Raw genomic sequence first — 23758 nt, forward strand, 5'->3', positions numbered from 1 at the left:
ATTAATGTCGCATTTATTTCTTGCAATGTTAAATAGGCAAAGAATGCTATGCTGTTAAGTTGATGTGCACTGTTTATATTCAGAATTCACAATAAGTTTATCAGACAAGGAAACAGTCTGAAAATGCATGCTACAATTCAAGAAAGAGCGCTGCAGTGTTCATAGCCACAGAAGGGATTGATCAGTGGTATGGCAATTCCTCTGCAAGAGGATCTGCTCATCACAGACTGAGTAAACCCTGTATTAGGATAAAAAGAATAGTCATATGCAAAAAAGTTATGTTTGTGTGTTATTCAGTACTAAATGCTGTGTGTTTTTTCATTTTATGAGAAATTCTGTCCCTGTGTTCATGATCTCTGCTATTGAAATTCGGGGCAGCTCATTTGGTCTTAATTTTCTAGGTTCAATCAACAATGCCTTTTGTCTCCACCTCACTCTTACTGGATAATGCTCCCCTTGTTTCCTTAGTTTCTTTCTGTTTCCATTGCTACAAAATACTTTTCGTGAATCTTAAATTTCCTCTGTGAGACATGATTCAGCTTGAGTGTTGTCAAATGCCCTTTTCTATTCTGAATTCTAAAATTAGCCTTCTTGGCTAATGTATCTCTTCTTCCTTTCTTCCACAGCTCTCTGCTTCCATCCAATATCCATTTTGAAGAGGTTGAATAAACGGGCAGTTCTGTCTATCCTTCTTGATAAAACGTCTTTTGGTTCCAAATCTGCTCTTGCTTGGAATACAGGCTTTTTTGAACCACTGATTCTGACTAAAGAAGGTTCTTGCCTATTTTGCTTTTCAAGCCTCACTAATGCAGTTGCACTTACAAATCAGTGTCTTTAATTTGTTGAGATTTTTCTGGTATCTGTTATTGAAATGGACATGATCCTTTTTCCTTGGGTAAAATCAATTCACCAAGCAAGTGATCCCAGCTGACTCAGATCCCTTGAACATAGACATTTATAATTAAGCTTAGAAGGCCTGTGTTACCCTCTTCCTAAAAATTTACTTCTGTTAATGGGTAAAATAAAAGCCCTAAAAAAAAAAAAAAGACCTTTCTTTACTAAAATACACCATATAAGAGGATTATGCAAATATCCAAAAACACTAATTACACCATAACCTGGAAAACAACAGGAGTGTTTGGATTAGCTTTCCAGTGTCTTCCTGTTTGCTCCCTTTACACCCATCCCTCTGGTGACCTCCTTATGGCACCTGTTAAGTCACTTGAGACAACACAGAAAAAAAAGGAAAATTATATTCTCTGACAATGTGAACCTTCAGCCTTGGTCCCATGGGACCCTGGAAATGATGAAGCATATGCTCAAGGAAGAAAATTTCCAAATATTGAATCACTGTACAATACTGCCATTAACCATTACAGTATCGGATGATAAATCATAAATTAATCACAAAAGCAAAAGACTAAATCCTCTCATTCATGTTACCAACAAGCTGTCTCAGTGTCTTTGAAATGATACTGTAGATTGACACAGACAAATCTCAATACCAACATGACAGCTTTTTCCCTGTGTTCTGACATGTGAAAGATTACAGTCTCATTAACTACAGTCTATATAGTCAATTACAGTCAATTAAATGCAATCAACTGAAGTATATTTGTTGTTATTTCACTGCTTTATATAATGTGGTTTTATGTGAACAAAACCTTTTTAACCATGACACTGCTCTGATATGAAAAGCTGTAGAACAATTTGTATGTATGAGCATAAGGAAAGTATAAATTTCTACAGCAATCTCCATTCAAAAAACAGTTGCTAACTTATGATTCAGGACTTACTTGCTCTATAAATGTTTAAAAATTCTGAGAATTTTAACAGTAAAACATTAAAAAAAAAAAGTTCTCTAAAACACTGTTGAGAACAAGCAATATGCCGAACTTTTGCTTTGAAACTAACAAGTTCATTCTCCACTGTCAATGTGTAATACTTTCTCACTAGCATTTACAGTGTAATTCTACTCTGAAAAGTGACTGTGTAAAAATGACACATAGTTAATGAACAAAGCAGTTCTAGGTATATCAGAGACAGACCTCTTCTTTAACTGAGAATAACACACTTTTATAAGTTTTTACTCTAATTAGAGTGGAAAAATAACATATTAGGGAGAAAGTGAGCTCCATTTTATTCCCTTCTCTGACTTTTATACAGCGATTGTTATGTCTAATTAGTTACTTATGCCAAGCCAAGAAAATAAAAAAAAGTGGGAACACAGAAGACACAAAGTGTCCAGGGATATAGTTAGTAGATGTGGACATGTTCCAGCAAGGAGGATACTTAGAAAAAAGGGAGGGGGAGAAAGAAAAAAAACAAGAAAAAGAAAGAATTAAAAAAAAAAAAAAAAAAAAAAAGAATTACTGAGTTGCTAATGAAAAGCTTTTTTTATTTACTTTACAGCTTTTTTTCTTAATAGTATTTTGGCCATCAAAGTAGTGTGCACAGAAAAGAGAGGAAAAATAAATATTTCAGAAAGAGCCTCTAACTTGGTTTTGTTCATTCTAAGCAATTTACTCTTCAGTTTTTGGAAGACTTCACACTTTTTTATTCTTCTATTGTGTTGACAAAAGAAAAGAAGCTCTTTTTTGTTGAATCTGTGTCCTTGAGAAAACATACATTTGTTTTAAATTTTAACAACAATCAGAGATTTAGCAAAGGATTTCTCCACAGGGAAAAAAAAGTTAAACCCATGCCAGTTTACATAAAAATCAAAATTCCTCTCTAACAAATACCTCAACAAACATAACAGTTACATATGGTATATCATCACTGTCAAGGACACACAGTAAGAATTGTTCATACACCTCACAATAAAAAAATAATGACTGAACATTCTCAAACAATCCCAGATCTCTAAATATTCATGTAGCCAATGCATACAGAGTCTAAAATAATAAATACATAGTTTTATAGAAGAAATGTAGTAAAAGTAGTTGGGACAAAATACAAACAAACAAAACCCCTGGCTATTTCCTATTCATTGTCTTATAGACCCACTAGACTCAATATGTACAAATAAACTGTCCAAAGGCTGACAGTAGAATACAGTGGGAACAGGAATTGAATCAGGCACATGGAGTGATCCTTGGAGGTTCTAGGCAGCAAAAGGAGTTGGATCCCATGGGTCCCTACAACTCAGCATATTCTATGACTCTGGGATTCTGATTCTTTCTCACCAGTGACCTTCTAAGTATAATGCCACAAACACACTTCCATTTTTATCACTATCAGAAGAGCATAAACAGCCATGCAAAGCAGATCTATGAACCAAAGACACTGCAGATGTTTTCTGACCAGGGCCATGTATTTTAAGAGACTATTCTGTACAAGATACAAATCGTCCCCTGCAATATGGGCTGCAGAAAGTCCTACATTCTTTTAAGCTCCAGCATCTTCTCTTGCTGCTCTTTGTAGACCTTCCATTATCTCTTAATGTTCTTTTTGGACCCTCCATTATCTCTTCATGTTCTGTGCTCTTTTCCATGCTCTTCACAGAGTGATCTCCAAGTTGCCTCAAAGTTTGTGTTTCTCCTCCTTATTACCTTGTGCCTGGTCTATAAATGTTTCTGTCAAGTAACATGAATCCAGGTACTGTTTCCTGCACATACACACATCCTTCCTTCAGTCCTTTCACAGTTAAGAACTACCATCCAACTATTTAAGATTAAACAAATTAAATCGCTTGGGGAACTTTGTTATATAATGCATTGCTCACAATAGCTCATCTCTAGTTCTTTTTCTACAGCTGTCCTACATACATGTCATTTTACTCAGATCAACCCACTTAGAAGGGGTAAATAACTTCTCCACAACTTCTAATGAAATAATCAGATAGAACTGTTAATGTGCCCTTGAAATTTCTTGGCAATCTTTCAAGATCCTACAAACATTATGAATCCAAATATGTGGAAAAATAATCATGTCCATTGCATTCCATAGCACACTCCATATTTATGGATCCTATTATGTCCACTTTACCACCAGGTAAGTGATACAGACATAGACTGATAATTAAAATTCTATATGAATATCTGTTTTGATGATAATTTCCTTGAAACAAGTTACAGTATTTCTCAATTGCCAGGGAAGTTACATGATGATGTGGCATATTTTACATTTGGCATGTAAAATGCGGAAACAATGCAAAAAATGGCTTAAAACAAGCTGAAGATGAAGTTTCAGTGACAAAAACTACAGAGGCAGTATGGATCCAATAAGAAAACTGAATTTAGTAGAGAGCAAGTTGTCTCTGATCTTGGGAGAATGTTTTTGGACACCTAACAGCTTTTTTATTACTGTGGCTGATTAAAATGAAAAGCCCTACTACTAAAATGTTCTTTTTGATGAGGTTTTTTGCCATGAACTATAGACCTTGCAGTCCAGTGGGATACAAATCCTTTGATCCTGTGCAGTCACATAAATTCAAAGTCGTAAACCAACATTGAATTTGATTTTATTAGTGTGGCTGATGTTGCCAGAATTGTAATGCAACCTTGTTTTTCTTCTCTTTTCTTCCTTTTCTTTTGGGGAGGGGATGGAAAGGAGAGTTTACTGTCAACATTGCTTCACCATATAAAGAACTAATTTCTTTGGCAACCAGGCTACAAGATCAACCATTATAACAAAGCTTTGTAACTATATAGGAAAGCAATGATATATGTTGCTAAGTTGTAAAACCAATTATTTGGATTAAGTAAAAGCTGAAACAAAAAGCATTATTAGTAAAGCACATGGAAAACACTAACCAAAGATAAAGTTATATATCTATAGAAGCACAATGAGCAGCAATGAATACTTCTCAATAGGAATTATTTAGCCAAATAGTGCCATAAGAACAAAAAAAAGTAACTCTACACTTTAAGAAACTATTTTCATTCTTCATAATGAACATAACTTTTGTCTAAAAGTTCTGAGAATTTTTAGAGATGATTAGCCTCTCCGTCAAAATATTGTTCTCATGTGCAATCAAAACAACAAAAGGAGATTCTACACAGATAAGTAGAAGTATAACATCAGTTATGGAAATGACTATGTATTTGTTCAAAAACCACACCTACTTTAAACTAACATATACTGCATGCTAATTATGCATTACCACACTACTGTAGACATTCCCATTATAGAATTTGAAGAAAATATTGCAGATTATAATGTCTGAGAAAAAGCAGCCTTGATCAATTACTCAAAAGGGAGCAATCAGAACAATCTTAATTTTATTCCTTCCCATCAATGTTTCCATGTAGCACAGCTATGCAGAAACTTTTTCTTCAACAGAACTAGTATCTCATTTAAGATTCTTATTCAGACAAAAGTTAAAAATTGAATAATGAAAAGCAGAAAGTTTTCAAGACTTCTGCACTGTGTGTGCTGAAGTTGAAATGTATGCAAGAACAAAGTGTGGACCCTCAGAAAGAGACACAACAGTAGAGTAAAGGCATGATAATGCTGACCTAGAAAAACAGGTTCTACAGTTGTTCAAATTGCAAATTCCTGCAAGACGAGTCACAAGTAATTTTAGTCAGTTTTCCTCACGTAGTCACCAGTGATACACCTTCTTTTACAAAAAACTATATTGAGATTCTGGGATTCAATGTATAATTGCAAAGTTTAAAATTAACCGTAATTGAGCATTTGCGCAAATGTAAGCATCCCAATAAATCTGTTAAACCATAGGTCTATGAATAATAACATTATATACCTATCCTAACACATATTGTAAAGTCCACTTTATAGTTAAACATTAAAAACTTAAAACTTACGACAGTAGAAAAAATTGTAATGAAACTACTTATAATTTAAGACCAAATCTTGAACAATAAAGCAAGGGAGGGCATCACTCACTGACCACCAAAAATAAAATCAAATACTGAATGGACTGCATTAACTCCAGGACACATATTCTGGAGAATATTGCCCACATATAAGTAAAACTTGTACTGTGAAGCCCAGACCCAAGTCTTTGCAATCTATCTCCTACCATTTTCTGTCCTAATTTCCAGGCTACCTCTTTTGCCCTTCATCTTGCCAGTGTGGTGTCTCAAGACTGCATGCTATAAGGTCTGCCAGTCCTAGTATCACTACTCACTGTTTTTTACCTGAAATTGTACCTTTCACATCTCCATACATACATCCTACTCTTGATGTTTTGACCTAGTATTTTATAACAACTATTTTATAATAAGCATTTTATAACAACTTTGGTGGCCTTGTGGAAATGGCAATTTAAAGTTTGTTCAACACCAGAATGTGTAATCAGTGATCACTATATTTGCAAAGTCAAAAGCTGTTAAAATAAGGTCTCTACTGAATATGAGCAAAAAAAAAAAATTATTTAAAAAATTTTAACTTCTAATTTCAGGCAGATTTTCCCTTTATCAAAGCAAAATGTTCATCTTTGACAAATTTGTTCCTACTCCTGTTAAAACCGGGAATATTAGAGCCAGAATTTTTCAACAACATTACGTATTTAATTCAGAAAAAACGCCTTATAACTACTAGATTTAAACAAATATCTGGTGCAGTAAATTTCAAAGAACAGATAATTTTGGCAAGAAAGCATGGGGTACATGCTTTCAAAATCAAAATGGTAACTTTGATACTACCTAATTTCTAATGGCTTTTATAATTCCATGATGACACTTCAAATAATTTCCCTTTTATACAATTGTTTCGTATGTTACAGAGATCCTCAATATCTGTGAAAATAAAATGTCCTCTTGTTCAAAATGTGTGCTCTACTTTACTCTCCTGAGTGCACAACATATTTATTCAAGGCAAGGTGATGGGATAAATTAACTTTCATAAACTATGAAAAGTGTAGCAGGTTATAATGAATTTTAAGAGTTTTGTTTTAGCCCTCATTAAGCAGAATGTTTTGTAATGTGTCTAAATTTGAGCAGGAACTCAGTCTTGCTGAAGTTTAAACGCTATAAATTGTCTTGCTCTATGCACATTTTAACACTGCACACCATATCCATGCGCTGAAATAAAGAGATTTTCACTGTTTTCAATATAAGGAATATGGTCTGTGGTAACTTCTTAAATAAACAGGAGAATCCTTGGATCAACATGTGGAATTAACAGCATTCTGCAGCTGACACAAAGTTTAAACAATCCAAGTCTCACAGTGAAATTGCATTGAAAATAACAACATGGCAATATGGCAAGTGGTCATATTGAAAAAAATACACAACACAATGAAAAAATAATCTTCTGGGATATTCAAGCTATCTGATAAGAAAATATTAACAATGTAAACATATTGCTAAATGAAACTAAGAATGAAAAGTATATATTGCATCAAAAATATTATACATATGAAGTCAATGGAGGAGAAGAAGGGGGAAAATTTTGTTTATTTTAAGTGTCAGAGCACAGCAATTATGTATTATGATTTGGATATAAAAATTGTAATGTGCAAATTTTTAAAATGCTAACTAAGCACTGCACTAGGGAGTATCTTCACACAACATGAAGAATCATTCCAAGCTCTGTTTCTGAATGAAGATGAAATAGTCAAATGGTTCCAAAGAGATTAAGTGCTGCTTGCTTAAAAGTTACTCTTTTATTGCTCCTGTCCTTGGTTGCCTAGTTTACTACTTCAACTTCTCTAGCACTGGCTATGCAAATTTTTCAGCACAGGAAGGTTTTTTCCCTGCTGGGAATTTACTATTTTAGGAAACACAAACTTTAAAGATAATGTTGTTGCCATTGTCTGGGAGCCTTAGGAGTTCTGAAATCAGTATTTTAATACAATTCAATAGGAGTTCAGTCTCTTTTTTTCTCATAACTTTCATGGTTTTTTCAGTCTTTACATTTTTTTCCTCTCTTGCATCGCAGAGTGGCTCTGCAGTGAACAGGGAGAATTCCTTCAAGTGTACAAAGTAACCAAGAAGAAGGTTCATAAAGGCACACAGTACACACACAGTGGTGAAACCACACATTTAGCAGCTGAAAGACTGAAACATTTCAAGTTAAGCAAGATCAGTACCAATAATTAACCACAAGCTGGGAGACCTTCATCAGTTCACCACATGGAAATGCTGAAAAGCCTGAACAGCTCATTAGGAAAGACTGACTAATAAACCCTTGCTGACCTTGGCTGCTCCTTTGAGCTGCAACTCCACCAGAGTGAGAAGCATACATGATACAGATTTTCTTCTATATGTGCATGCTGGAATACAAAAGTACAACAGAGCACACTCGAAGCAGCCAGCTACCTCATGGATACACTTCATCTTGTAAAAGCCAAAAACAACAATCTCAGCATCCAGAAGCAAAATCTTATTACAAAACATCAGCATATATCCAAAGTCCACATATATTCAGAAGTTTCAGGTTTTGTAAGTACTGAGGCGTATCAAAGCTTTCAACACTATTAATCATTGGACCCCATATCTTAGTAGATTTCAAAATGCAGTGACTTCTGACAAACCATGATATCTCTATCCCATGCAAGAATTCACATATGCACACACAAAAACGAGGGGGAAGAAAAAATTTCTTTTTCTCCAGAAAGAAATAACAAAAATCCCTAAGACCATCCAGTTCATATTTTTTTCAATTTAATCTGCTCAAAAGTAGGCCAGTTTGTTGTAATAGTCTATCTATTAAAAAAATAGGCAAATTAAAATATTGTAAAATGTTTTGATTTGATATTAAAACATCCAATTTGTGATGTATGCTCTGAAGCTGAAATAAAATTTACTTTTACATCTAAGTAAAAGACATTTTAAACTGCCAAAATAAAACTGAAATCACCCACTTCTATATAGAGGTACTTTAAAAAGCATTCTGGCATACAAGATCTTTCAACACTATTCACCATTGGCTCCCACAGCTGAATTAAAAATTCCAAAATGTTGCAGAGTGAAGCAGTACCTTTTGTTATATTCATGTTATAATTAAAGAGCAACAGAAGCATTCGTAAATGGAAGCATACTGACCATGAGGGACAACAAATGGGAAAGTGAAATGACAAAGAGACAAGGAAGGACTTAGGAAGTATGAGACATGAAAAAACAGATTTGTAAAAGAATGAAATTATCATCATAGAGCTAGAGCTTTATTACTTAATAAAATCTTATATGTTTTTATGCCTTTGTGGTCTCAGTACAAAATAAAAATAAATTATCTTTAAATTATCAGAAAATTTTGACTGGTGCTATGACTTTTCCTTTCACATTCCTTTTTCTTCCACATTTTGCAATGTTTTCTGGGGCACTTTGAGGCACTGGTCTTTAATCTCAATTTATGATATGAAATAGTTTTCAAAGTTAAGGAAGTTCTTCTGTGAAAAGGAAATTACTTTCAACCCACTTCTACATTTCAGCTCTTAGAACCGCCACAAAAAAGAAAAAATGCAAACATTACCAAGGAGGCCACAAAGGTCACTATGAACACCTCATGATACATTCTTCTCTAAATGAGGCCAGCTTGCTCTTTCGTAATGTCACGGCTTTATACCAACTGCATTACCATTCACTATTTCTTAAGTTTCAATAATAAGTTTATAACTGTGATAGATGCAATAATGCAGGTATTTCTTTCAAAAATTTGCCATGAGATATTTTAAGAGATGTAAAAATAGGATTTTATTATATAATATGAATTTAATTATTTATAAGCTAGTTATAGTTAATTTTTTATCAAACACCTATTAATATTTCTTACACTATATTACATGAAATGCATTATGTTATAATATTATGCAATATAAAAACCTGAAGATACTAATATTCTCAGTTTGGAAATACATAAAAGATCTAGTGAGCTGATGAAAGCCTAACAACCTGTATCAGAGAAAAACATCCATGCATAGGGTAACAGGGTTAGAGGACAGCTAAAGACCTTCCTTCCATCTTCAAAAAGCAGTATTAAACTCCCAAATAACTAAAGATGAAGGTATATTTGGTACCTTTGTTCTAAAGGGAACAAGGAGACATTAGGGAAAAACTTAAATTTTTACTCATTTTACCAATTCAACTTACAGGGAAAAAAAGTATGGTGCACCCTTGTGCAGTTACGTGTTGGGTTAAATATTAAACATTGCAGACAGAATATCACCTTCAAGTAAATTCCTTTCTTTCAGAAGACAGGAGTTCATTAATATTTTTTTGATTTGTGCTGTTGTCATCTACTTAGCTGGTTATTACATACTCAAGATTAGGTTCTGCTGGACAAAAACTGCGAAGGTGTTAACAGCTATTACTTATCGATTGAGCGACTTCAATTCTAGTTTCATCATGTGCAAAATAATTTCTGACCTAAAGCTAAAACAGATACACAAACAGTGGGCAGGATGACACCATACTCAGTTTAGAAGGAAGTATGAGACCTGCACACGTTTCTGGGAACTTTTTCAGAAAGACTCAGCTGACATCTAGTGGCAAGAGCAGGGAAAGCAAAACACTTAACAATACAGAATAAAAATCGTTCCATGTCTTTAAAATGTATTATTTAGTATTTTGTAAATATTATGTGAATAATTCAATAAATCATTTGAATGCAGCAAAAGCATTACCCTTTTCAGACATTACTTTCATGTGGATGATTCAGTTGAATTATATACATTATTTACCCTTCAAGAGTTATGCTTTATGCTGATTGTTATGCAATAAGACATGGTACAGATTCATCAGTAATTGACTTGGCGTAATACATGTTTTAATCTTAATACGTATACACACTACATGACATAAACTGATTTCAAGAGACATCAGAAAAAGGAACAAAGCTTCAATTTTTGGTGATAACATAAAGATGGCAAAATAAAATACAGTACAGTAACTCGCCCTCCCTACCCAGTGATTGTTGCATCTTTCAAGACTACTACATTCACTGCAACTTCAGTCTCACAGATTCAGCACCAGCCTCTACAAACCAGAGGTATGGGTAAAGCCTTGGCTGCAGTCTGGGTATTCTGTATGAACTTTATACGAAATTAACATAGTGATAACAAATATTGAAGAATTAAAACCAATCTGGAATTCCTATTCATATACTCAAGAAAAAAAACCCTACAAAAAGAAACAGTATAAAAGTATAGGGTACTTTCTAATGCTAAAGAATAAATATATCACTCACTTATAAGCCTCTATAGACAGGTTTCAAGGGACAGAATCTAGATAAGGTTGCTTACTTTCACCTTCAGAGGACAGTTTAATAATATTTTGAGAACTTTCCCATACATATAACTTCCAAAACTTCTTAACATTTTTCAAGGCCTTTTTGGAATAACAAAGACTAAGGGTTTCACTCCCAACCTTTTTCAGAGAAAATATGATAATCAAATACCAGATATGGAATTTGGATCAGCTTGCCAAAGAACTGGTTCAGAGAAATTCCTGTCTGTAGGTTCTTTCAGTGCATAGGACAAAATCAGATTCAACCCAAGAATTTTCAATAGTTGGGATATATATTATCACATTTTTCTGTTATACCCTTCAAGAACAAAATGCAATAAATTATTACATTAACCATGACATCATTTTACTCCCCTGTTATATGCTCCCATTTAAATTTTATAATGCAAATTTCAATACTTCACATTATACAATGTGATCTGCCTAATGACAGTTAATGCAGCCATGTACTGGATTATCAGAATTCCTCTATTAGTAAATCTATTGATTTTCCATTCTATTTGCCTTAATGATGACAAAGGAAATCCTGAATGTTTTGTAATTGATGACCTGTATACTAACGACTTAGCATATGAACCCATAGTAGAAGAACATAGTGGAGCTATACTTCAGAACACATCATAACTGGTGAGAAAAGGAAGACGGCTGTTAATTTCAACTAGGTGTGATTACCAAATTCAGTTATACTGCTATTTAGGTTCCTGCTTTTATGATAAAAATAATTTCTTCTAATATTTCACTTTACTTACCACAGACAAAGGAAAATGAGCTCTAATACTAAACTGTGTAATTTCTGATTTTGATAACTAATTGGTCAATCTTACACTTTAAAAGAGGAGACATCAATACCAAGTGCTCAATATTAAACTTCAGAAAGTCTCATACATGCTTATTTTCCTGTTATAATTACAGAAAACTGCTTCTACAGAAGTATGTTTCACCGAGAAGGAGTAAGTAGTTAAACACTAGTGCCAGTGCAAAAATACTGCACTGCTGTGTTAGCAGGAAGAATTTAATAGAACAACAATAAGGAGAACTACAAAGAGGAAGCAAATAAAACTGCTTTTTGGACATCATTATGAGTGCAGGTATAGATCTTAACCAAATTTATTTTAGCTGAGCAGGCAGTCAACTGAAAACAACTTCTAAAAAGAAAGTTAAATTCTTTATATTTGATAGAATGTGTATGTTTGCAGCACTTAAATCTGTAAAATGCACTAGTCAGGGAAAAAAAGTAAATAATTAAAAAATTATACCTTTAATGTTTCAATTTCTTCTTTGTGTTCCCTCTTTAAATGCAGAATGGCAGCTTGGTACTCTGTAGAAATAAAAAAAGTACATTCCCTTAGAGTCAGAAAACAATGAGCCATCTTCAGCATAGAATATTTCATACAAAACCACTGGGTCCAGAATGCAGGTGTAGGCTCTCAAATAAATGATCTTTTATAGTGGTGATGGAAAAGAAAATCTGAACACAGCAATTAGCATTTTTTTCTAAGACCACATGACTAGATTTTCCATGGTATTTCTGAGAGAAGAGGATAAAACAGAGGTCATCTTCCATGCTGAGAAGGAAAAATGGGGGAAAAGACTGAAATAATAAAAGGAAACTTTAGTTTTGCCTAATTTTGCAGATAAATGAGGAACTGATAGGATATTATGACATGCACATGCATGCACACAAACACTCTCACCTGAATTCTAAAACAACATGCATCAAACACAGTGATTTAAATGGAACTACAAACATACAATCACTATCGGATAAAACAGCAATCACAAATACAAATTAAGACTTCAGAAAGTACCAAACAATGAGATATAAAGAATTCTTTCCTAATTCTATCATATGAAGATTAATTACAGAGTTTAACTACAAAGTACCGTGAATGAGATACAGGACAGCTCTGCCATTTAGTGAGACTGTAACAAAATCCAAAGGCTGAAAGCATGAAGAATCAGCAGTGAAAAAATGAGGCAGCCAGGCATTGATCACACAGGTTTAGTGATGGCATAGATTTACCAAACACACCTCTAGGACCACTAATACTATGGTTCCCCTCAACCTGTACCCTAACTGCATTTGGCCAGATGAACAAAGAATCCCTTATGTAAGACACTGGCCCTCCTAAACAAGTGACTGGAGTTTGTTGTTAGATGATAAAAGTCCCACTTCTATCTGCTTTCAAACCAAAATTCATCCAGAAGTGTGTTTCCAGTTTCCTGGCTTGGTTTCTGTCTCCTCAACTAAATCCCAATTTAAACAAGGACTGAAAATAGTCCAAATAATTTAAATGTTACTGTCAATGGTCTCTAACACTAAGGAGTTTGTATGATCCATTCATCAGAAGAACTAACAAAATAGCATTAAAGTATCAAAGTATGGACCAAAGAACCAGATCAATAAAATATGCCAGTGCTTAACTGTTCTTGTTCACTTTTTTTCCCCTTTTTCTTTTCACAGCACATGAAGGAAAGAGGAAAGAAAAGTTGATCATCACCCTTAAATCTGCATGACATGTAAGCTTTTAATGTAAAGCTATTTTTTCCAAACACAAGTGACATTATATGTAAGTAGCTGAATTCATACATAAAATCAAAAGGGATCAATATTTCACAAAGCATAAAATAAAAACCTTGGTGATTCCAGCTAGTTATAGTATCTGTCTAAACTTCTTGCCCTCTAACAGATCTCTACTTAGAGCTTTCTGGCATGGAAAAATTGCCTGACGGCTCTGCCGGAATCACAACCGGTTAGGTCCACAAACTTTTCAATTTTCTGCTGTTAATTCCTTTGACTGGTTGATATTCCCTCTGGATGCAGGCTCTGCATATCCATTCACCTAAACAGGACTTAAAACAGTTGCCTCAGGTCCCCAGAAAACATTGTGACCGTTCTGGCACCTCAGCTGCTTTAAGCACTCAGTTTGCAGGGCATGAACCTTATGAATGTCCTGACTTGAAGCTTAGCTCTTTAAGGTCACATGATAACTGAAGTAAACAACAGGCTTTGAAAATGCTCCTAACAATCAGTTCTTAGTTTGGCTAATAAAAGGATACAGATCTATCTTAACAAAAGATCTACTTTCTATGCGGGATTGCCCAATGCTTAAAATTCTTTGGGATTTGGGTAAGAGAGTTATAATTCACCTATCTGACATAGACCTGCACTAGCACCAGAATCAGATTTTTCACCGTGTTTACCCATTCCCAACCCTCTGTTGCTTACTTTTTTACCTTGGCACAAATGTTCGTGCAATTAGAGAATGATGAAAGAACCCCCATGAATGAAATCTAACACAGCATAAGAAGTTTAAATTTTTTTTAACAATTAAGTATATGTCATCACGGGCACATGTTTTTCATTGCTTCTAGCTGAACGCTCTGAAACAAGTTCTAGAGATTGTTTAACTTAAACTTTGTTCTAAAGTAGAAGTAAGACAGAGTAGCAATTCTTTAACTGTTTACTTATCCCTTAGAAAGTACTAAGTTAAAAGAATTGATAATCGTAACTAATTTCTTAAAACACACTGCTACTGCATAAAAGCAAGTGTATCATAAACTGATACACTGTAACAGATTTAAAAGATTGTCTATTATATAAAATGACATACAACAGTTTAAGACTCTCATTATATTATTTTTAACTAGAAGAAACTATCTTCTGGATAGAAGTTGACACCCAGAAAGGTACAGTAATTTCACGAATACAAGCCACACCGTTTTGACCAAAATTTTGCTCCCACACCGGAAATGCGGCTTATACTCAGGAGCGGCCAACATGTGAATAATTTTCTGACATTTTCAACCCCGGGAGTGCAAACCAAGTCAGTGCAAACTGCAAAGTCGAGCACCTGCCAGTAAAACCCTGCATTTACGCGGTTGTTACAAATTGGTTACTCTGTTGCGCGGGGGTGGAGTTGCTCCGTGCAGGCAGCACAGGGGGTGGGGAAGGTGGGGCAACTCTCTCCGCTTGGCCCCGCAGCTCGGGGGGCTCCCGTCCCCGCATGCCACCGCCGCAGGAGCAGGCAGGCTCCATCCCTGCCTCCCACCGCCGCCGCAGGTGCCGGTGGGCTCTGTGCCCCCCCTGCCACTGCGGGGCAGCGCCGGGTTGGGGTGACCGAGCCCAGTGGCAGCAGCGGCCGGCCCCAAACGGCCCCGCCGAGCGGCAGCGCTGAGCTGGGCCACCCAGCTCTGTTGGCAGCCCCGAGCCCTCATGGCCCGAGCCGAGCCAGTAAACCCCGCCCTGCCGTGATTCTGTTACTATTTGGTAACTTTGTTGCACGCGGGTCCTCGCTGCGAACGACAGAGCGGCTTATACTCAGGTGTGGTTTATTTATGGACAAAGAACGAAATGTTTGCCAACACCCGGCGATGCGGCTTATACTCAGTGCGGCTTGTATTCGTGAAATTACTGTACTTTAATTCTCAAGCAAATGTTTATTTTTCTGTATAAAATATTATAATGACAATTACATCACAATTATATTGTCTTGCATAATATAAAGCAACTCATGTCCATTCCTTTTCTATGTTTTGTGAGGTCAGCTTAATTTAGTATAATTGTACACATACAGTTAACATTTTAAGAAAATAAACAGAGATGCATACAGAGATGGCAGTCAGAATCATTAAAATGCTGAGGAATTTGACTAGAAAAAATAATTGCATTCATGCAATTCCAAAAATCAGTTCCTTAACATACTGGCAACAGAATAAAAAATTTAATTATGCAGTGCTGCTGGGATGCTGCTTAAAGCAGTAAAAATCAAAACGGCAAAGTAAACAATAATGACATTTTAACAGGAAGAACTATGCTGGGAACAAAATATAAGTTGGGATTTATCAACTACTGAATTCTTTTATTCCATTTAACTTAAAAAAAAAATCACGTAGGCTACACATAAAATCTAGAAAGACCAACATATCACGGAGTGATTTGTCTAGGTTAAAAATTAACAGTGCCAGTTTAAGAAATCTGATATGGCTCTGTGTAGCCAGCCTGATTCTCACATAACCACTGTAACTCATTTGGTCTTGTTAGTGAGGACATGTGAGCACCTGAGGGCAGCTCTCAGAGCCAGCCCCAGTACAAGGCTGCAGCTGAATGCAGGGCCTCCCACTTCCCAGTGCTGCCCTACCTCAAGGACCTTCCAGACTGACAGGGAGAAAAGCTTCTAACCTCAAACTACAGAATGGCTGAGGCTGGAAGGGAGCTCTGGAGGCCCTCTGGTCTGCACCGCTGCCTCTCGCAGAGCTGATTGCCCAGGACCATGCCTAAATGGCTTTCAAACTCGGGAATCTCCATCCTCCTCATCCTCTCTGGGCAACTGTTCCACAGTCACCTTCACAGAGAGAAATCGTTTCCTGATGTTTAGATAGACTTTTCTGTGTTTCAATGTGTGCTCACACTGATCCTGATCCCATGCACCACCTGGCTTCTTTTTACACCCTATGTTATAGGTCTAAGCTAATCCTTGTGTCACAAGGTGTCTTTACCCAGTTTGTGCAGTGTCAGGGGAGCAGTATTTTCATAAAATCAAAGAATCATTAAGGTTGGAAAAGACCTACAAGATCAAGTCCAATCTTCAACCAAGCATCTCCGTGACCATTAAACCATTAAACCGTACCAAGAAGTGCCACATCTACTTATTTTTTGAATACTTCCAGGGATGGTGACCTGTTTCAATGGTTAACCACTCTTTCCTAATACCCAAACTGAACCTCCCCTGGGTCAACTTGAGGCCATTTCACCTTATCCTATCACTAGGTGACAGGGACATGAAACTAACCCCTGGCCACTACCTTCTTTCAGGTAATGAGCAATAAGGTCTCCCCTGAGCCTTGTTTTCCCCAGACTAAACCATCCCAGCTCCACTGGCTGTTTCCCATAGGACTTACATTACAGATACTTCATCAGCTTTTTAGCCCTGGACACACTCAAACACCTCAATTTCAATTTTGTGAAGCTTTAAATTCTTTTATGATGGATAACAGAAGGCTGATTGTATAAATATCCTGTTGTACTTGCCTGGTCTCCAATCTGCCTGTGAGAAGACAGCGGCTGTAGGGCATAAATTTAGCTTCCCCTTAAGCAGATACTACTCTTAAGGACTTTTGAGACAAACTAGATAAAAAACAGATTGCAAGTACTACGTATTCCTATCCTGAAAAATGACCAGACTCAAATTAGGATTTTGCTACTGAAAAAATAATTTAAAATGTCACTCCTTTACAAAGGGCATTCAAACAAAAAAGTAAATAATCACATTGCACAGATTCCACTCCATACAGCTTGGAGTCTTAGTTTGCATTTACTACTTCTAATTTACTACTTTTTCCTTTGTTTTAAGAGCATGCCATCCCAAGAAAAATTTAATAGATCATGTAAGCTGTTGCCCACATGGGCATATTCTTTAGTTTTGCAACCTGATGCTTCCTGCAATCAATAATTATAACCTATTGAAGCTAAGCTAACTTTCATAAAACTGAACGTTTTTTCTAAGATAGTGAGATGAAGTAGAAATACATTAAGAAGTCTTAAACAAGTATTTGTTACATTCGCTTATTGCTAGCAACATAATACCATGTCATTGTAAAATATTTCACTAAAACATTTTTGAAAGTAATCTGAAAGTTGGTAAAGTACACAGGGAGCTGTATAGAGGCCTCAGTGAAGACTGAATATATACAGTGACTTGACAATGCAAAATTTCCTTTTTCCATGATGTTGTTGGAAAAATAAATCAATTATTCATTGTAAAAATTAAAAATCTACTTACTGTGAAACTTAAATTTCCATTACTCTTATGTTTTGCCATAGTCAGCAGATAACATTCTGATGAGAGAATGCTAAGTTTGGATTCAGATCTTCCCTAATTATACTAACTTTGTATAACGTGCAACTATCAAGTCTTGCTTTTCCAGTTTAATGCTATTGTTTCTTTCTAGGTATGAACTTTTTATCTCATTAGTTTTTGATATAATTTTTTTATTTTAATATATTTTTTATCTTACCTTTTTCCTAATGAATAGCTTGCTACATGTTTTTTGATAGTAACATAAGCATTTCACATTTCTTTGTTCAACTGTATGTTCTTATAAGGTGCTTGGGAAAAAATAAAACACAATTTTTGAAGTGACAAACTACATAATTGTCATGATCCTGTTCTGCCACCCACTGATACAGTCAACATTAGAAAATATCAAAACTTCCAGTCATGTTATATTTGGTTCTGTCTACATGCAACTGTGGGAAAAAGTAATTCTAATTAGTATTTTATATGGTTTTTAAAAAATTGTTTTAGCATTGAATATTGCAAATACAGAACCAGTGCAAACCTTCTTTCACTAACTGTCATGTTTGGTATCACGGATTTTAAAGTATGTTGCCAATATGGATCATACAAAGATAACATTGACTACAATGATACCAGTCCATCAGGAAAATATATTATTTTATCATTAGGTATAATACAACATTTGAAATACTCTGGTTAAAACCTGGAATTAACATCTACCCAAGTAATGTGCTGCAAGAAAGAAATAAAACTGTGTTTTAACTAACTACCAAGCGAAAAGAGGAATTACTTGGTGTCCTGTAATTTCATCAAACATAATAAGCAAATAGATAAAATAATTGCTGTTGAAACACAATGGAAAAGCTAATGCAGCAACCCCAAACAATTTAAAATGGGTGAATAAGGAAGATGGACACAACATCAACAAAGGGCTTTAAATGCTGTATGGCAGCAGACATGGGATTTGTTATAGAATCACAAACATCTACTGTGTGAAACAACAGAATATCACACATTGTGAAACTGTTAAAAATGCTTATAACCTTTTGGACATCAACATCTGCTAGAGCAAAAACTGTACAAATACACAGAGAACATTAGGGGTATGTAAGTATGACCCCAGAAAAATTTATTCATATTCTCTTGAACAGCAATTTTTAAATTAAAAAGTACCTGGAATCCAGAAAGTTTTCAGATACCAAAACTTACATATGGATAAAATGCAACACAGAAAAATTACTTATCCTGATTAAGATATACAAAAAGCACAATCTTTTCAATAGTTATTGTACTTCATCAGTTTTAAATTTTAATACAAAATAATTTGAAACAAAGGGATGTTCAATATATTAGGTTAATTTTTAAAGCAGTGTGTTTTCTAAAATTTTGGCCCTGAAAGCTAGATCTTGCAAATAAAATGTATAACACAGGACTGCCCGAATCTACCCCTAATAATAAAAACCAAAAACCAAGTATCTACAACAGCAGAATACTCTACTACTCATAGCCCTTTGGTGTCTGAATATGAACAAGTCCATCAATATTTACTGCTCCAACCTCTTAGCTTTATTATTTTTCCTGACCTTTTAGGATAAACATCATCTCCAGGAAACACACCTGTAATTCCTTTTGGGTCTATGGTTTCTACAGAGACAGCTGAGTTAAAATACTGAAGCGCAAAGGACATTGAATAGACAATTTAGTTTCAGCTGACTTCTTTAAAACACACTGAATTCCCAAATAAGTGCACCTCTAATCCTTTTAGTTACAAATTCAGATCTTCAAAATCAGAACCATATATCTGCATGATCAGTATTGTTAACTGCATTCAAGAAGTTGCATAGGAAGAGATGAGTGGTGAGATTTTCTTTTTCTGTTCCAAGAAAAAGTCTAAGATGTTGTTTACTTAATTGTTTCATTAGGATGAAGGGAAAAAACATGAGATTTTTATGCCCACTTGTCTGGTTTCCCAGCAGGCTGGAAATAGCACAAATGGCCTCTAACTGTAAGTACCTAAGCATTTCTACAAAACTCTGCACCACCACCAGAGTCCTGTGAGGAAGACCCCACTTTGAGTGAGATTTAGGAATGGTACTTCCCAATTTGATTCCCCCCATCAAGACACCCTCAAATGACACACTGCTCTCTAGTCCCTCCTTTCCCTCTCACTTCCCACAGAAGTAAGATGGAGTAGACAACTTGAGACGTCAAAAATTAAGATCACAGGTTGAGATATGAACAGTTTACTGGAAACAGCAATGAGATAAGAAAATGAACAGTAATGGCAACAATATTAATAACAAAAGTTTTCAAGTTAGAGGGTGAATGCTCAGCCTGGACCCTGAGACAATGAACAATGGAGTATGCTTCCCTTCTCCTGCCATACTTCTTTGACCGGAAGCCAGAGTCCCTTTCTCCCCACTCCTAAAAATTATGTACAGCGGTATTAAGTAACATTAGGGTCTTGGATGAAACTAGGACATGAGGGAAATAGGAAATGCTTGCAATTGAATTGTGAGGGAAAGAGGTGTCTCAGACAAGACTTCCCAGAAGCTCACTTAATGGCAGTCTACACAGACAATATAACTTTCTTAACCTAAGATCACTAACAGCATGTGCAAGGAAATTTTAACAAGTTCCAATACAAGTTGATTTAATTAATGCAAAATTGTCTTAACACTGTCTTATTTCCTAAGAAATATCCATACAGCTGTGACAAACATGATTGGACTGTCATTACGAAACTTCAAAGGGACTAGGAGGGCTTCAAAGTACTTTGGATTTATTTCTTCTAATATGATGTCTACTCATATCATCATCTAAATGGTGTTTTGCGGTAGAATCAAGGAGTAGTTCTTCAGTGACATAATGTAAGAAGAGTTTATCCTGGTCATAAGGTTTGTTTTTAAATCTTGTAAGATAATCACACTGAATCCTCACCAACATCTAGTATTCCTAACTCAATTACAAAAAAGGATCAAGAAAAAAACAACCAAATCTTAATCCTTAAAAAGTTTTAAATCAGTAGATTGTTATTCTGTAATTCTATGAAAAGCATGACAACAGAAAATTACCTAATGAATAAACATGCAAAGAAAAATATAAATGCCTTATTCACTTTTGTCAGTTACTTCAGTAAACAACTACAGAAGGGAAAAGTTGTTGTAGAAAAAAGAGAGCACTATCAGAAACTCCTCTTTTAAAATGAGTTCCAACTCAGCTCCATTTAATTATTACACATTTTGACAGTAAGTGCCCAACCCTGGCAGCGATCAAGGCCAGGCTGAATGAGACATTGAGCTACCTGGTCTAGTGGGAAGTGTCCCTGGCCCTGACAGGGGAGTTAAGGTCCCTTCCAACCCAAACTATTCTATGATTCTTTAATTTGATAATTCAAAAAGCTGCTTAAAAGGAGCTTCTGAGCCACGAGCATTTGCTCAAAATATCTTTCTTAAGCTTCACTTAAAATCCAAAAACAGTCACCACTCTGCATGTCCTGCTCTTGGTGGGTGCAAAACTGAGCAAGAAAACAAAGACACAGCAGGGGCTATAAGTGAAATAAACTTCCAAAAATCAGGTTAACATAGTTAATTATTTTGCTTAAAGGACAATTAAACTTCCTTTTCCTTCAAAAGACATCCCTACTGATTCATTACTGGGAGGTGTCCCTGCCCAAGGCAGGGGTGTTGGTACTAGATGATCTTTAAGATCCATCCCAGTCTCTTAATATTCTATGAGCCTATGATTACTAATGACATTATCAGTTAGTATTTAATTAAGCCTCACATGATTGTCAATGGGATTTTACTGTATTTGTCAGCCTTACACGTGCTCTTGTTTTGAATAAGAATCAGTGTATGTCCAAACAGTTATCCATAACTAATGTTAAGATCTATCATCACTTTAATTTTCACTATTGCCTTTGCTCCAAAGACTTTAGGAGAAAAAACATTGCCAGATTATAACATGTCTAATGTGAGATTAAGAAGAAATTAACCTAAATTCCACTCACTTTAGTGGGATGACAGGCATTGAAACTGAACTACTGTAAGATGGAATTCTGAAAACAGCTCCTAAACTGTTATATAACTTCTGTAGTCTTAACAAATCTTTAGTTCTAAACAGTAGTAGATACAGCAGACCCAGCCTTTACCACTTCTATTCCATTCCAAGGAAAGATAAATACTACCTTTAGGATAACAAAGGAAACCAAAGACCAGACACAGACAGACAACATTACACTGTTCCACCCACCTGGTGGTCCCTCCTTGTAAAGCTTTAGGTGAGCTAGAGACAAAAGCATAAGTAAGATTGTATTTAAACTTCACTCAGGGAATTTGTACTTGACACTCATTAGCTACATATTCTAGCAGGGAGTCTTGCACACCCCCTGCTTTTCACTCATTACTAAAAATATATAACTCAGTATTTGCAGCTCCCCCTTACATTATTTTGTCTTGCAAAAAATTATCAGCTGCTTGTGAACTGCCTAACTTCACTAGCACGGTCTATCAAATCAAACCAAAATCAAATAGCAAGTACTTCAATAAATTTCTACCATGTAATAGCATCCCATGGATGTTCCTTGGTTAACCATGGGCCACATGCAATAACACTATGAAAACAAAACCACCTCTGTAGTACTCCCTCCTACCAAAACCAGGCCATGCTATGCAAACCAAATGCACTTGGAAATGTACCCATAAAGCTCTCAGCTTCATATATACACAGAATATTGCATGCTGACTTTCTTTCTTCCTCAAGACTTACAATTGGAAATTACAATCACGCTCACTCATTATTGAATTTTCATGTTGTGTGGTAAGGGAAGGAGACCAAAGCAGATCAGAAAGCTTAGACTTTTCTGAGCGGTTAATTCCATAAAATCTGATTAGAAGACAGAAGTCTGGGGTGGGAACACTTTCAAGAATTCCTCATTTTGCTTTTCATTTCCAAAACATGCATTTAAAAAAGAAAGCTTTAGACTGTGCAATAGCATTGACTGATATTGCTGACATATGTGACAGACAAAAATATGCCACCAGGTGGCAGAAATAAAACATAAAAACAAAAAATATTCCTGATGATTAGTAAAATAGGAGGCATGCTTCACTGCTTTGCGTAGAAAATATGCACTAATGCATGCATGTTTTTCCTAATGCATAGAAAACTGAACATGAAATAAAATGTGGATGTTTTGGACAACCTACATAATCAAAATGTTTAATGTATGTTCAGTTTTATCATAACACAGAACTTGTCTGAACACAAAGCAGCAACAATGTTTACAAATATACTCAATGCATGCTCATGAAAATTTTAAAGTACTGAGCGTGCTGCACTCTTAACATTCACTGGTCAATCTGGTGACCCGAAAATTCAACCTACAACCCCAGAAATACTGGATAGGGTGGGTCACTATGTTTCGAAGGGAAATTTCCATTCTTCAAAACTGTTGCAAAAAGCAAGTATACACGTTCAAATATTATTCAGTATTACTCTATTGTGTTCACAACTGTGCTATGCAAGAATTACCTTTCTTTCTTTGATAATAAAACAACTTACCTACTTAAATAATTTTAAATAAAATTTTACATGAAAACCTTTCCCACAGAAATCTCCATAACTCACATTTCAAGTAGATGGGTTACTTCTCAAACTTTACACAGCAATTTAGGAAACTTCTCTGCCATAATCTCAAAACTTGATGTAGAAAGCAGAAGCTTTGAAGTTAAACGACCTATATAGCCACTTCTGGTCAGTACACTCATTTTTGTAAAAAAGCCATACATATTAAAGTCG

The 23758-nt window shown here is 35.4% G+C and overlaps 1 protein-coding gene across 6 annotated transcripts in view; it reads right to left on the reverse strand.

The window, feature by feature from the left end:
* Positions 1 to 23758, reverse strand: part of FMN1 (formin 1) — a 178523-nt gene that overhangs the window by 95390 nt on the left and 59375 nt on the right. For 4 of the 6 annotated variants that reach the window (XM_033062175.1, XM_033062173.1, XM_033062174.1 and 1 more), the window contains 2 exons: positions 22211 to 22243; positions 12413 to 12474 (listed from right to left, as the gene is read on the reverse strand). In XM_033062175.1, coding sequence (XP_032918066.1) covers positions 12413 to 12474; positions 22211 to 22243 — 95 coding nt within the window. The remainder of the gene's footprint in view (positions 1 to 12412; positions 12475 to 22210; positions 22244 to 23758) is intronic. The other 2 variants (XM_033062176.2, XM_033062178.1) reach the window with 1 other exon arrangement.

Source organism: Catharus ustulatus, chromosome 6, assembly GCF_009819885.2.
Source record: "Catharus ustulatus isolate bCatUst1 chromosome 6, bCatUst1.pri.v2, whole genome shotgun sequence".
NCBI classification, from domain to species: domain Eukaryota; kingdom Metazoa; phylum Chordata; class Aves; order Passeriformes; family Turdidae; genus Catharus; species Catharus ustulatus.